General features: G+C 53.1%; 1 protein-coding gene across 1 annotated transcript in view; it reads left to right on the plus strand.

The window, feature by feature from the left end:
* The window catches only part of FBN3 (fibrillin 3), a 106,856-nt gene that overhangs the window by 55,329 nt on the left and 39,027 nt on the right, over positions 1-12,500 (plus strand). Inside the window, exons 17-30 of the mRNA XM_068534988.1 lie at positions 47-172; positions 3,043-3,165; positions 3,282-3,557; positions 3,833-3,886; positions 5,427-5,552; positions 5,641-5,766; positions 6,929-7,048; positions 7,163-7,300; positions 7,410-7,460; positions 7,731-7,856; positions 9,663-9,887; positions 10,066-10,191; positions 10,546-10,674; positions 11,710-11,835. Of these exons, the coding sequence (XP_068391089.1) occupies positions 47-172; positions 3,043-3,165; positions 3,282-3,557; positions 3,833-3,886; positions 5,427-5,552; positions 5,641-5,766; positions 6,929-7,048; positions 7,163-7,300; positions 7,410-7,460; positions 7,731-7,856; positions 9,663-9,887; positions 10,066-10,191; positions 10,546-10,674; positions 11,710-11,835 (1,872 nt within the window). The remainder of the gene's footprint in view (positions 1-46; positions 173-3,042; positions 3,166-3,281; positions 3,558-3,832; positions 3,887-5,426; positions 5,553-5,640; positions 5,767-6,928; positions 7,049-7,162; positions 7,301-7,409; positions 7,461-7,730; positions 7,857-9,662; positions 9,888-10,065; positions 10,192-10,545; positions 10,675-11,709; positions 11,836-12,500) is intronic.

The raw sequence follows: 12,500 nt of genomic DNA on the forward strand, positions 1-12,500 counted from the left end.
GGGGCTAGGAGGATGCCTGCTGACTGCCCGCCTGCCTCCCCACCAGACATGGACGAGTGCATCGCCAGCAGTGGCCTCTGCCACCACGGCCGCTGCGTCAACACAGCAGGCAGCTTCCAGTGTGTCTGCAATGCAGGCTTTGAGCTCGGCCCCGATGGCAAGAACTGTGTGGGTGAGTTGAGGGTGGGCGGGTGGGTAAGCGGCTTCTGGGCCCCAGTAGCTGCCTTTTGCATCTTGCCACTCCTGTTCCATCCCCCACCTCCCTCCTCACAGTGGGTGCTCTCCTCCCCTTTCTGAGCCGAACCAGCCCATCTGAGATCCTCCTTGTGGTCTGTCCACCCCCTACTCACTCCTTCATTCTCTCCTTCCTGAATTCATTCCCTGAATCCCAGGAAGGGGCCTTTGGGGTAAGACCATGCCATCAGCTGTCTGCCCCTGCCCCTGCCCCTGACTCATGGCCCCTCACCTGTCCTCGAGAGAGTCTGGCCTCTGAGAGAGGTGGGTCAGGACCGTGGAGAGCGCCCCGATCTCAGGCTCCCTGGGGGGTATGGGGGTGCCACCCAAGCTCCCCACAGCTTGTAGGGGCCACCGGGGACTCCCTTTATTCTTTTCTGTCATGCTCTCTGAGGAGACCTGCCTTGCAGTCTTCCCTCATCAGGAAGGATTTTCTTCCTTTCATTCTTTTTTTTTCTTTTTTGCAGAGCATTTACTTTCTATTGATTTTTAGATACATTTAGAAAGTTGATTATTAAATTAGCTATTTTCTTAGCATTAATTTTAGGTATAGTAATTTATGTCTGTGCATAAATCATTATTATTTTTATTTGCATTGTTTTTTATTAGTTAGATATCACCTACTGAAAGTAATTTTGATTAATTCATTGTTTTATAATTTTACCATCATGTCTTTTTTTTTTTTTTTTTTTTAATTTTTGGCCGCATTGGGTCTTCGTTGCTGCACACGGGCTTCTCATTGTGGTGGCTTCTCTTGTTGCGGAGCACAGGCTCTAGGCGCACAGGTTTCAGTAGCTGTGGCGTGTGGGCTCAGTAGTTGTGGCTTGTGGGCTCTAGAGCGCAGGCTCAGTAGTTGTGGTGCATGGGCTTAGTTGCTCTGAGGCATGTGGGAACTTCCCGGACCAGGGCTTGAACCCGTGTCGCCTGCATTGATAGGCGGATTCTTAACCACTGCACCACCAGGGAAGCCCTACCCTCAAGTCTTTTAATATTTCCTTCCGATCTCTGCATAGTCTGTAACCAGTAAGAGTTGAAATCCTTAATCAGTGTTTTTCTTGGTACATATAAATTTTATTTTTTTAATTTATTTTTTGTAGTTGAAGTGTAGTTGATTTACAATGTTGTGTTAGTTTCAGGTGTACAGCAAAGTGATTCAGTTATACATATACATGTATCTATTCTTTTCTGGATTCTTTTCCTTTATGGGTTATTACAAAGTACTGAGTATAGTTCCCTGTGCATTCTTTCATTTTTTAAAAACCTTTTTAGCATCTTTATTGATACATCATTCCATACCATAAAAGTGGCCATTTAAAGTGTACACTTCAATGGCTTGTAGTACAAGCATCACCACAATCTAAGTTTAGAACCTCTTTATCACTTCCTGTCCATTAGCAGTCATTCCCGAATCCTCTCTCTTCCCCCCCAGCCCTCGGCACTAGGCTAATTGACTTTCTGTCTCCATGGATTTGTCTGTTCGGGGCATTTCGTATAAATGGAATCACATACTCCGTGGCCTTTTGTGACTGGCTTCTTTCACTGAGTATCATGTTTTCAAGGTCCATCCGTGTTGTAGCAGGTGTCAGAACGTCATTCCTCTTTATTGTCAAATGACATTCCATTATACGAGTAGACCACATTTTGTTTATACCATCAGGAGTTAATGGCTATTTGGGTTGTTCCCACTTTTTGCTGTTGTGGCTAATGCTGCTATGAATGTTCACGTACAAGTTTTGGTGTGGACCTTATATTCATTTATTCTTTTCTTTCCTTCCCTCCCTCCCTCCCTTCTTTCCTTCCTTCCTTTTGGTACAATCCTTTATTGTTCAAAACTGATACTTTGGTAAGCAAATCATTTCTGCACCCACCGCCTTCCTTTAAATTAGACTGTTTTCTTCTCAGCTGATGGTTTTTGCCCTTTTCTTTTTAAATTCAAGTGAGATTCACACAAGATAAATTTAATCATTTAAAAGTGAAAAATTCTGTGGCGTTTATTTAGTAGTTCCCAATGTTGTGCACCCACATTTACTCAATTTTTTTCTGCAGGAAAATAAACGTAGCATTTTTAAGTGAACAATTTGGTGGCACTTAGGATATTTCCAAGGTCGTGCAACGACCATCTCATTTATGCAATTCTTTTTTGCATTTTTAAAAATCGTGGCACAATATACATAGTGTACAATTTACCATTTAACCCTTTTTTTTTTCTGTTCCATTATAGTTTATTACGAGATATTGAATATATAGTTCCCTGGGCTATACAGTAGGACCTCGTTGTTTATCTATTTTATGTACAGTAGTGTGTATCAGCTCCATTCCTACCCTTTTTTAAGGGAACAGTTTGGTGGCATTTAGTACATTACATAAAGTCATGCAAACACTACCTCATTTTTTCCATTTTTTTTTTGCATTTTTTATTGTGGTGAAATATACATATCATATTTACCATTTTAACCATTTTTAAAGGAACAATTGGTGGCATTTAGTGCAATGTTGTGTAACCACCACACCTCACTTATTCGACTTTGAACAACTATTTATGGGGCACCTACGGTGTGCCAGGATGGAAGATGCAGACTCGAGCTAGTGGCCCCAGTCTTGCCCCAGGGGAGTTCACACTCCAGCAGTTCACTATATCCAAGTCGACATAGTCCCCGACAGTCACATTTTGTCCTGTCGGGCTCGAACTGCCCTGGGAAGGGTCCCTGGAAAAGTGAGAGGGCGGGGCTGGTCTACCTGGCAGGGCTGGCCCAAAGAGGGGTGACTGCTGGGACCCTGCTGGAAACCAGCCTCTCCCGGTGTCCCCAGACCACAACGAGTGTGCCACCACCACCATGTGTGCCAACGGAGTGTGCCTGAACGAGGACGGCAGCTTCACGTGCCTCTGCAAACCTGGCTTCCTGCTGGCGCCCGGCGGCCGGCACTGCGTGGGTGAGGCTGGAGGCTGGACCACAGGGGAGTGATGGGGATGGGGAGGAAGAGGGGAGGCGGCAAGGGCGGGTGGCGGGGGACTGGGACCTGTCGCAGTCGCCCATGGCCCCCTGCAGACATCGACGAGTGCCAGACACCGGGCATCTGTATGAACGGCCACTGTACCAACACCGAGGGCTCCTTCCGCTGCCACTGCCTGGGGGGGCTCGCGGTGGGCGCGGATGGCCGCGTGTGCGTGGACACCCACGTGCGTAGCACGTGCTACGGGACGCTCGACAAGGGCTCCTGTGCCCGCCCCTTCCCCGGTGCCGTCACCAAATCCGAGTGCTGCTGTGCGAGCCCCGACCACGGGTTTGGGGAGCCCTGCCAGCTGTGTCCTGCCAAGAACTCCGGTGAGGGTCGGCTGCCCCACCTCCACCCGCTTTCCTTTAGTTCTTGCTTCTAGTTTATCACCCAGGGGGCAGGAGGGGACAGTGGTGGGGGGCTTGGCTCCTATGGGGTGGGGGGGGATTTCTTTCCCCAAGAAGACATGGAAGGAAGTTGCTTTTCCCATTGGGGGGGCATCTTAGTCACAGACCCTCGCTCAGCTCCAAGGGGCCACGTCTTGGGCGTGGTTTGGGTTCGGCAATGGCCAGTGACCCCTCTCGCTCTGCTCCCGCCACCCCAGCCGAGTTCCAGGCCCTGTGCAGTAGCGGTCTCGGTATCACCACGGATGGCAGAGGTGAGCGGGGCAGTGCTGGGACAGAGGGGTGGGGTCGTGGTTGGGCACTGTCATGTTGCTGGGGCTGCAGTAACAAAGTACCGCAGGCTGGGAGACTTCAACAACAGACGTTTATTCTCCCACAGCTCTGGAGAGGCTAAAAGTCCGAGATCAGGGTGTGAGCAGGGATGGCTCTTTCCGAGGCTGTGAGGGAGAGTCTGTCCCATGCCTCTCCCGCAGCTTCTGGCACTTCACTGTTAAATCTTCAGCTGGTAGAAGCATCACCCTGATCTCTGCCTTCATCTTTTTTTTTTTTTTAAGTTTACAATGTTGTGTTAGTTTCAGGTGTACAGCAAAGTGATTCAGTTATACATACATATCTATTCTTTTTCAGATTCTTTTCCCTTATAGGTTATTAAAAATATTGAGTTCCCTGTGCTATACCGTAGATCCTTGTTGGTTAACTGTTTTATATATAGTATTGTGTATATGTTATTCCCAAACTCCTAATTCATCCCCAGGCCCTCTGCCTTCATCTTGTTTTTTCACGCTGTGCAGCTTGCAGGATCTTAGTTCCCCGACCAGGGATTGAACCCGTGCCCTCGGCAGTGAAAATGCAGAGGCCTAACCACTGGACCACCAGGGAATTCCCCCTCTGCCTTCCTCTTGACATGGGGTTCTCCTTGTGTGTCTGTGCCCAAATTTCCCCCTTTTATAAGGATACAGTCATATTGGAATGGATTGTGGGTCCACCCTAATGACCTCGTTTTAACTGGATCACCTCTGTAAAGTCCTTGTCTCCAAATAGAGTCACATGCTGAGATCCTGGGGGTTAGGACTCCAACCTATGACACCATCCCTTCCTGAAACAGCCTTTCTGCCTGAGCAAGAAATAAAAGGACTTAGAAGAGTCAGTTTTCCCATCCACTGCTAGGCCATCAGGGCAGGACAGATGTCCACCCCTCCCCCACCCCCCTGTCAGTTAAAGGGACAGATTCTGCAGCCAGATGCGTGGGTTCGAATCCTGGCCCTACTATTTATTGATTGAATAACCTCAGGCAAGTTACCTACCATCTCTGTGCCTCCTTGTCTGTACAGTGGAGATAACGGTAAGACCCATTTCAGAGATGTTGTGAGGATCAAATGAGTTAATATGCTTGGCACAAAATAGTAAACATCCTATAATGGTAGCGATTATGATTGCACTTTTTAAAAAAAATTATTTTGCTGCCATATAAACATCTGTTCCATGAGTTCCAAACTGGGGACAGTTTTGCCCCCCCTCCCGAGGGGCCATTTGGCAATGTCTGGACAAATATTGGGGAGGGTGCTACTGGCATCTCCTGGGTAAGGCTGGGAATGCTGCTCAACATCCTACAATGCACAGGACGCCCCCCGTCACAGCAAAGGATGATCTGGCCCCAAATATCCACAGTGCTGAGAAACCCTGGTTTCAAGGGGAAGGAGGCAGGGTCTAGGCTGGAGCTCTGGCCCCGGGGGACATGGCTTCTGGAGCCTCCAGGGAGCCAGGGCAGCTGCTGACGCCCTCCTCCTGGTGCAGACATCAACGAGTGTGCCCTCGACCCTGATGTCTGTGCCAACGGTATGTGTGAGAACCTGCGGGGCAGCTACCGCTGCATCTGCAACCTGGGCTACGAGGCAGGCGCAGCCGGCAAGGAGTGCATGGGTGAGTGTGCCTGGCAAGTGGAAGGGCAGGTGGGTGGGCCGCCCCCACTGCACACCCCTCACCCCGCTCTCCCCCCCTCACCCTGCAGATGTGGATGAGTGTGCACTCAACAGCCTCCTGTGTGACAACGGGCGGTGCCGGAACAGCCCTGGCAGCTACAGCTGCTCCTGCCCCCAGGGCTTCAGCTTCCGGCAAGACACGGAGACCTGCGAAGGTACAGGGTCCCGGGGCACACAGCCACGCACACATACGTGCAGATACTTATGCACGCTGCATGCTGTGGGTACACACATGCTCAAAGACACATGTATCCCTGCATTCACACACACAGACACGCTCAAAGGCATACATGTATTCACTCAGTCTCACAGTTACACACACTTGTAGGTACACACACAGTACCCACATTCACACACTTATTCTCACGCTTTACATACATGCTCACAGCCACAGTTACACCCTCAAAGGCACACCCTTATGCACTCAGACCCTCTGACATTCACACATGTGTGCATATGATCACTCAGTTACACACATCGGTACTCACACAAAACACACTCACATACCCATATTCACACAGACATTCCCACAGTCACACACCTTCACGTGCACACTCTCAAAGACGTGTGTGCCCACATTCTTTCACTCACCCTTTCACACACTTAGGCTCACAGCCACACACACTTATGTGTTCAGTCACACACCCTCACATACCTGCACAGTTGTGCACTCACATGCTCGTACACACTCACGCTTATACACAAGAATACGTGCCCATCCTCCCTCTCACACACGTGCACTCACTGACACATACACATGTTCAAGTGTGCATGCTCGCCATTGCCCACACACACTTTGTTGTGATGACCTTGCCCATCGCATAGATCCCTTGGCACTCACAGACACCTGCACACGTGCGCGCACACACACACAGTCACGCACAAGCTTTCTGTCTGGCCCCACCCCTCCCCTGGTCCTTTGTCTTCTTTCCAGCTGACACCCCTCCCCCACCCTGGCCACACCCAGGCCTCCATCCCCTCTGGGTTTTCCTCCTGCCTCTCACCTATCGTGTGCCATGACCGACCCTTTGAGGGCCACGGTTCCCCACCATGCCTATCCCTCTGCACTTTTACGTGTGTGCGCTCCCAGGACCCTGCACGTCAGTGTGCTTGTGCAGGTGCACAAGACGATTCAGTGCAAACTCACGTGCGTCTGAGCCTGCGCAGTCCGTTCCCTTGTATTCTGACCGCTTGCGCCCCCTGCCTCTGGACTTTGGCAGCCGTGGGGAGGAGGGGCCCCTGGTCAGGTGGGGTTCCCCCTCCTGCAGCTCAGGACTCGCTGGGGGGTGGGGCGGCTGGGGGGGGCTGTCCCTGCAGACATCGACGAGTGCGTGTCCAATCCGTGTGTGAACGGCGTGTGCCGCAACCTGGCCGGCTCCTACGCCTGCGAGTGCGCCCCCGGCAGCCGCCTGGGACCCTCCGGCACCGTGTGCTTAGGTGAGAGGCCCTACGGAGCAGCGGGGACCCCGACACCCCTGAGTAGGCTGGGTCTCTGCGGGTCGGCGTGCAGGTGTGGGCCCGCCAGGTGAGACAGCAAGCCCCTCCCCGCAGACAGCACCAAAGGCACCTGCTGGCTAAAGGTCCAGGATGGCCGCTGCGAGGCGAACCTGCACGGAGCCACCCTGCGGTCCGAGTGCTGCGCCACGCTCGGGGCTGCCTGGGGGAGCCCCTGCGAACGCTGTGACATGGGTAATGCCCTGGGGGGGGGCTCCGGGGGCTCCCACGCCATCGGGACAACTGGGGTGGGACAGATCCCCTGTGTTTGAGTGGAGGGAGTGACTCCTCTCCCCAACCACAGACCCCGCCTGTGCCCGTGGCTTCGCCCGCGTGAAGGGGCTCAGCTGCGAAGGTAACCCCCATCCCCAACCTCTGCGGTTCGCCCTCCAAGCCACACGTGGGCGAGTGTCATGGGGGCTGCCTGGGGCCCCTCCCTGAAGCCATTTGAGATCGAGACATTCTCCCTCCTTGGTACCTGGGTCTTCCCCGCGATCCGCCAGCCCCTGAGGCTGGCACTGCCCCTTCCCCCTCCCCAAGGACCACGTGGTGTCCTGAGGCCCCAGGGGAACAGCTCCTGGGAGCCTCCAGCCCTTGCCTCTCCTCCTTGCCTGCCGCTGCCCAGATGTGAACGAGTGTGAGGTCTTCCCGGGGGTCTGTCCCAATGGGCGCTGCCTCAACACCGCTGGCTCCTTCCGCTGCGAGTGTCTTGAGGGTCTGACGCTGGATGCCACGGGCCGGCTGTGCGTGGGTGAGTGCGGGCTGGGTCCCCATGCAGGGCCCCCTGCCCTTCATTGCCTCCACTCCCAGCGGCTGGAGACCCCTCCTAGGGACAAGCGGGATCTCGGGGGTCCTCCAGGACCCTCTGCTCACTGCCCACCTCTTGCCCACGTGTCTACAAAGACATTTGTTTTGGCAGATGCATCTTCTTAACTGCCCTTCTAAGGAAGGTCATTGCAGATGGCAAAATCTCGTGGAATAATACTTGCAACCTTTGTTTATTCTTTCTTGTTACCGAGTAAGGTTTACACGGGGGGATTTGAGCAGGAGGCACCTCTAGCATGAGTGCTAAGTGATGCTGGTGAACCTTCCTCAGCATCCAGGGCTCAAACCCTCACCCTGAATGGCTTACCCTCAGTCTCAAAGGCTCTGAGATATTTTCCCCCTCGATGAGGGCTTCTTGCTTTGTCCCTATCAGCATCTTGAACAGGACATTTCTTGGCCAAAAGCATGTGCCGGCCAGCAGGTAGCGCTCCGAGTTCTATCAGCTTTTCCTCCTGTAGTCCCGTCAATCCATTGGTGGCCTCCTCGGGGTCACCTTGGACCCTGGTCAACATAAGGCAGGTGGGCCCTGATGACCCTTCTCAACTTTGATTTCCTTCTAAACTGAGCTTCAGGTGTGCACCGGGTCTTCTTGCTGATTCCAAAAGGTGAGCAAGGAAAGAAAGTAACTGAGTAAAGAGAAAAAAGCCATTGCTGAATTCACGGCCAGGTGAAATGGCTCAGTCTGGTCAGCCCTGGACCAAGGCACTGGGTACACGGGAACTTAAGACAGATCCCTGTGTGTCATGGCACTTCTGCTTATCTTTATTTTTTCCTAAAGATTCTGTAACGGGGTCTTATCCTCAAATAGACCCACTTAAACGTATGTTCCTTTTGTAAAGAGTGAGAAGTTGTCTTAGACCAGGGATTAGCCAACTGTTTCTGCAAAGGGCCAGAGAGTAAATATTTTCAGCTTTTGGGGCCTCACAGTCTGTTGCAGCTACTCAGCTCTGCTGTGTAGTGTAAGAACAGCCACAGACAGTACAGAAACAAATGGATGTGTCTGTGTGTCAATAAAACTTTATTTACAAAAACAGGAGGCTGGCACCCAGGCCGTAGTTAACCAGCCTCATTCTTAGACCCTCATGTCTGGTTCTGAGGAAGGCTTATCCACTCCCAGATTATTCTAAGGGAGTTTTACAGGTTAAACACACACACTCTGGAGCCAGATGGCCTGGTTTGAACCCCACTCTACCTCTTACTAACTGTTTGGCCTCAGGTCAGCTACCTAATCCTTCTCTGCCTCAGTTTTCTTGCCTGTAAAATGGGCATGATGATAATATTTTCCTCTTGGTGTTATTTTGAGGATTCAATGGACTGATGAGCTTAGAACAGTGCCCACCACATAGCAAGCACCTAGCAGTGCAAGTTATTATTATAGTGTAACTTTTGGATTATACAATTATTCAAATGTAACTGTTGGATTATATCATTTTTAAAATGTAACTGTTGGGAATTCCCTGGTGGTCCAGTGGTTAGGACTCGGTGCTCTCACTGCTGGGGGCCCCAGGTTCGATCCCTGGTCAGGGAACTAAGATCCCACCAGCCGTGCAGCACTGCCAAAAAAAAAAAAAAAACAAAAGGAAGTATTGGATGATATCGAATCTCAGCATGAGGAAGTCACTCTTCCCGTTGGGGAGGAAGTTTCAGAAGAAGCTGCTGAAGGAGGCTCTAATGCCTGTCCTGGCAGGCACAGTGTGGCAGGGGCAGGACTGGTGACGGCCCCTCCTTGCAGATGTGCGCCTGGAGCTTTGTTTCCTGCATTGGGATGAGGATGAATGTGGGGCTGCCCTGCCCGGCAAGTACCGGATGGACGTCTGCTGCTGCTCCTTGGGGGCCGCGTGGGGGGCCGCGTGCGAGGCGTGCCCTGAGCCTGAGTCCCCAGCGTTTGCCAGCCTGTGTCCCCGGGGGCTGGGCTTTGCCAGCCGGGACTTCCTATCAGGCCAGCCCTTCTATAAAGGTGTGTTTGGGCTCAGGGAGCCTGGTGGATGGGGAGACGACACAGCGTGGGCAGAGGCCTGGAGATGGGAAGTGTGTTTGGGAGAGAGCAAACATCTGTGGCCAGAGGGGTGAACGCTCAGGAGGTGGGGACCCAGAGACGTCGGGGCAGCGTGACGTTTTGTGCTCCCATGCTGCAGATGTGAACGAGTGCAAAGCCTTCCCCGGGCTGTGTGCGCACGGCACCTGCCGCAACACCGTGGGCAGCTTTCGTTGCTCCTGTGCTGGGGGCTTTGCCCTGGACGCCCAGGAAAGGAACTGCACAGGTATGTGCCTGCATCTGCCTCCTGGGCGGTGGGGGGTGCCTACAGGGATGGGGGCCACGAACTAGAGGCACCTAAAAGACAAGAACTGGCCTTTTCCTGCCTGTCTACCTGCCTGCTCTGTGACCGAGGACAGCTCAACACTCTCTCTGAGCCTTCGGGATCCCAGCTATAAAAGGAGGGGCTGGCAGAGGTGGCCTCCAGGGGCCTCCAGGCTGAAAGGAAATTCCCTACCCTCGTCAGGGGTGCAGTCACGGCACCTCTGTTAACCTGGCTCAGTTCAGCGGCTTGGGGCTCCCATGCACCCCTGGGTGTTGGCAGATGTGGAGGCCCAGCCCGTGCCCACTCTCTCCACAGACATTGACGAGTGCCGCATCTCCCCTGACCTCTGTGGCCAGGGTACCTGCGTCAACACCCCGGGCAGCTTCGAGTGTGAGTGTTTCCATGGCTACGAGAGTGGCTTCATGATGATGAAGAACTGCATGGGTAGGCAGCCACCCCGGGAAGGGTGGTGCTCGGGGGTCTCGGGGCCGAGCCAAGGGATGGGGGTGACGTTGCTGTGATGGATGTAGGTGGAGGGGGCCGGAGTGGGGAGAAGCCATGATCCAGCTGGGACACGGCAAGTGTGGGCGTCATCCCTGTAGGCTGCTGGACATTGGGTTTGGCATTCAGATGAGAAGCCTGGGAACCAAGATTCGGGCAGGTCTCCCAGGGGGTTGTAGCATGAGAAGAGGAGGGGGCCTGGGACAGAGGAGCCTCTTCCCCTTTCATTCACTTTTTCATTCAGTGAACATTTCATGTGCATCTACTCAGGGGAACCACAGAGAGCTCGGCAGCAGAGGGCCATTTTCTCGGAGCTCATGACCTAATGGCGAGATAGATGTTTAATAAAATAAATCCCCAGACAAATGCAAAATAAATAGCCACTGTCATAAGCACTTGAAAGGGCCATATGGTGCAGTGGGAGCATAGACCCCTAGGATGTATCCCATTCTGTGGGGCTGGGAGAGTGGGAGTAATTGGGGTGAAGAGGGGTTGAAGAGCAGCTTGAAGAAAGAACAGTGCGTGCAAAGGCCCTGGGGTGGACATGAAGGATAGAAGGAGCTGCTGTGTGGAGGGCCAGGTGGGAGGGGGAACAGCACCTTAGGGGTGGAAGGAGGCCCATGAGGCTGGAGTGGGAGGAGAGTGGGGGTGGGTGGTGAGGTCCCCCACTCCCTGTGCTGATGCCTGGAGGGGCTGGGCCTTGCCTTCCCTCTGTGTCCTCCGGGGTGGTGGTGCTTCTCAGGGCCTCCTTCAGCTCCAGGAGTGTCAGCCTGTGTCCCTGATAATTCTGAGAATTCCAGCTTCCCTCCCAGTCTGACTCCCATGGGTCACCCAAGTCCCAAAACTCCAGGCACTTTCAGCTTCAGCCAGGGTGACAGGGTTGGGGGAGAGGGGCACAGGGAGAAGCTTCCACAAGCCACATCACACCCTGCCAGGTCAGCGTCCTCACACCTCCTCTGTCTCTCTCCACACGCCCAGACGTGGATGAGTGTGCCCGGGACCCACTGCTGTGCCGGGGAGGCACCTGTACCAACACGGATGGGAGCTATGAGTGCCAGTGCCCTGCTGGACATGCGCTGGTGTCCAAGGGCACTGCTTGTGAGGGTGAGTGTGGGTTGCATGAGGGACATGATGGGAGTGTGTGTTTGTGCATCTCCCTGAGTACATACTTAGGTATATGTGTGCACATGTGTGTCAGTCTCTACGCATGTGAGCGGTCGCATGCATGAGGTAGCATGGGTGCAGGTCATTGTGCGTCCGTGTGATATGACTGTGCGTGGGTGTGAGGCAGAGGGAGTGTGTATTTGTGTGTCTGTGTGAGCATGCAGGTGTGTATCTGGGAATGTGTCTGTACAAGTGTGAGTGTGTGCATGGGTGTTTATGTGTGAGTCTGTGAGTGTGTAAGTGTCTACACAAGGATGCGTGTTCTTATGTGAGGGGATGTGGTGTTTGTGCATCTGCATGAGCTTGTGAGAGAATGTGTGTCTAGGTGTGGATGTGTGTTTGCACACGGGTGGGTGTGTTTGTGGCTGGGGATGTGTGCATGTGGGTGTGGGTGTCGAGGGTGAGTGCGTTTGCATATGAGTGGGTGTGAGGTGTATTTGTGAGTCTTATGAGTGTGCATGTGGCTGTGAAGGTGTGTCTACTGAGGGTGATTGTGTTTGCATGTGAGTGGCTGTGAGGGTGTGTTTGTGTGTGAGCTGTGTGCACGTAGGTGCATGGATCAGGGTGTGGGTGTTATCTGCTGAGGGTGAGTGTGTATTCAAGGG

Source organism: Eschrichtius robustus, chromosome 2, assembly GCF_028021215.1.
Source record: "Eschrichtius robustus isolate mEscRob2 chromosome 2, mEscRob2.pri, whole genome shotgun sequence".
Classification (NCBI taxonomy): Eukaryota; Metazoa; Chordata; class Mammalia; order Artiodactyla; family Eschrichtiidae; genus Eschrichtius; species Eschrichtius robustus.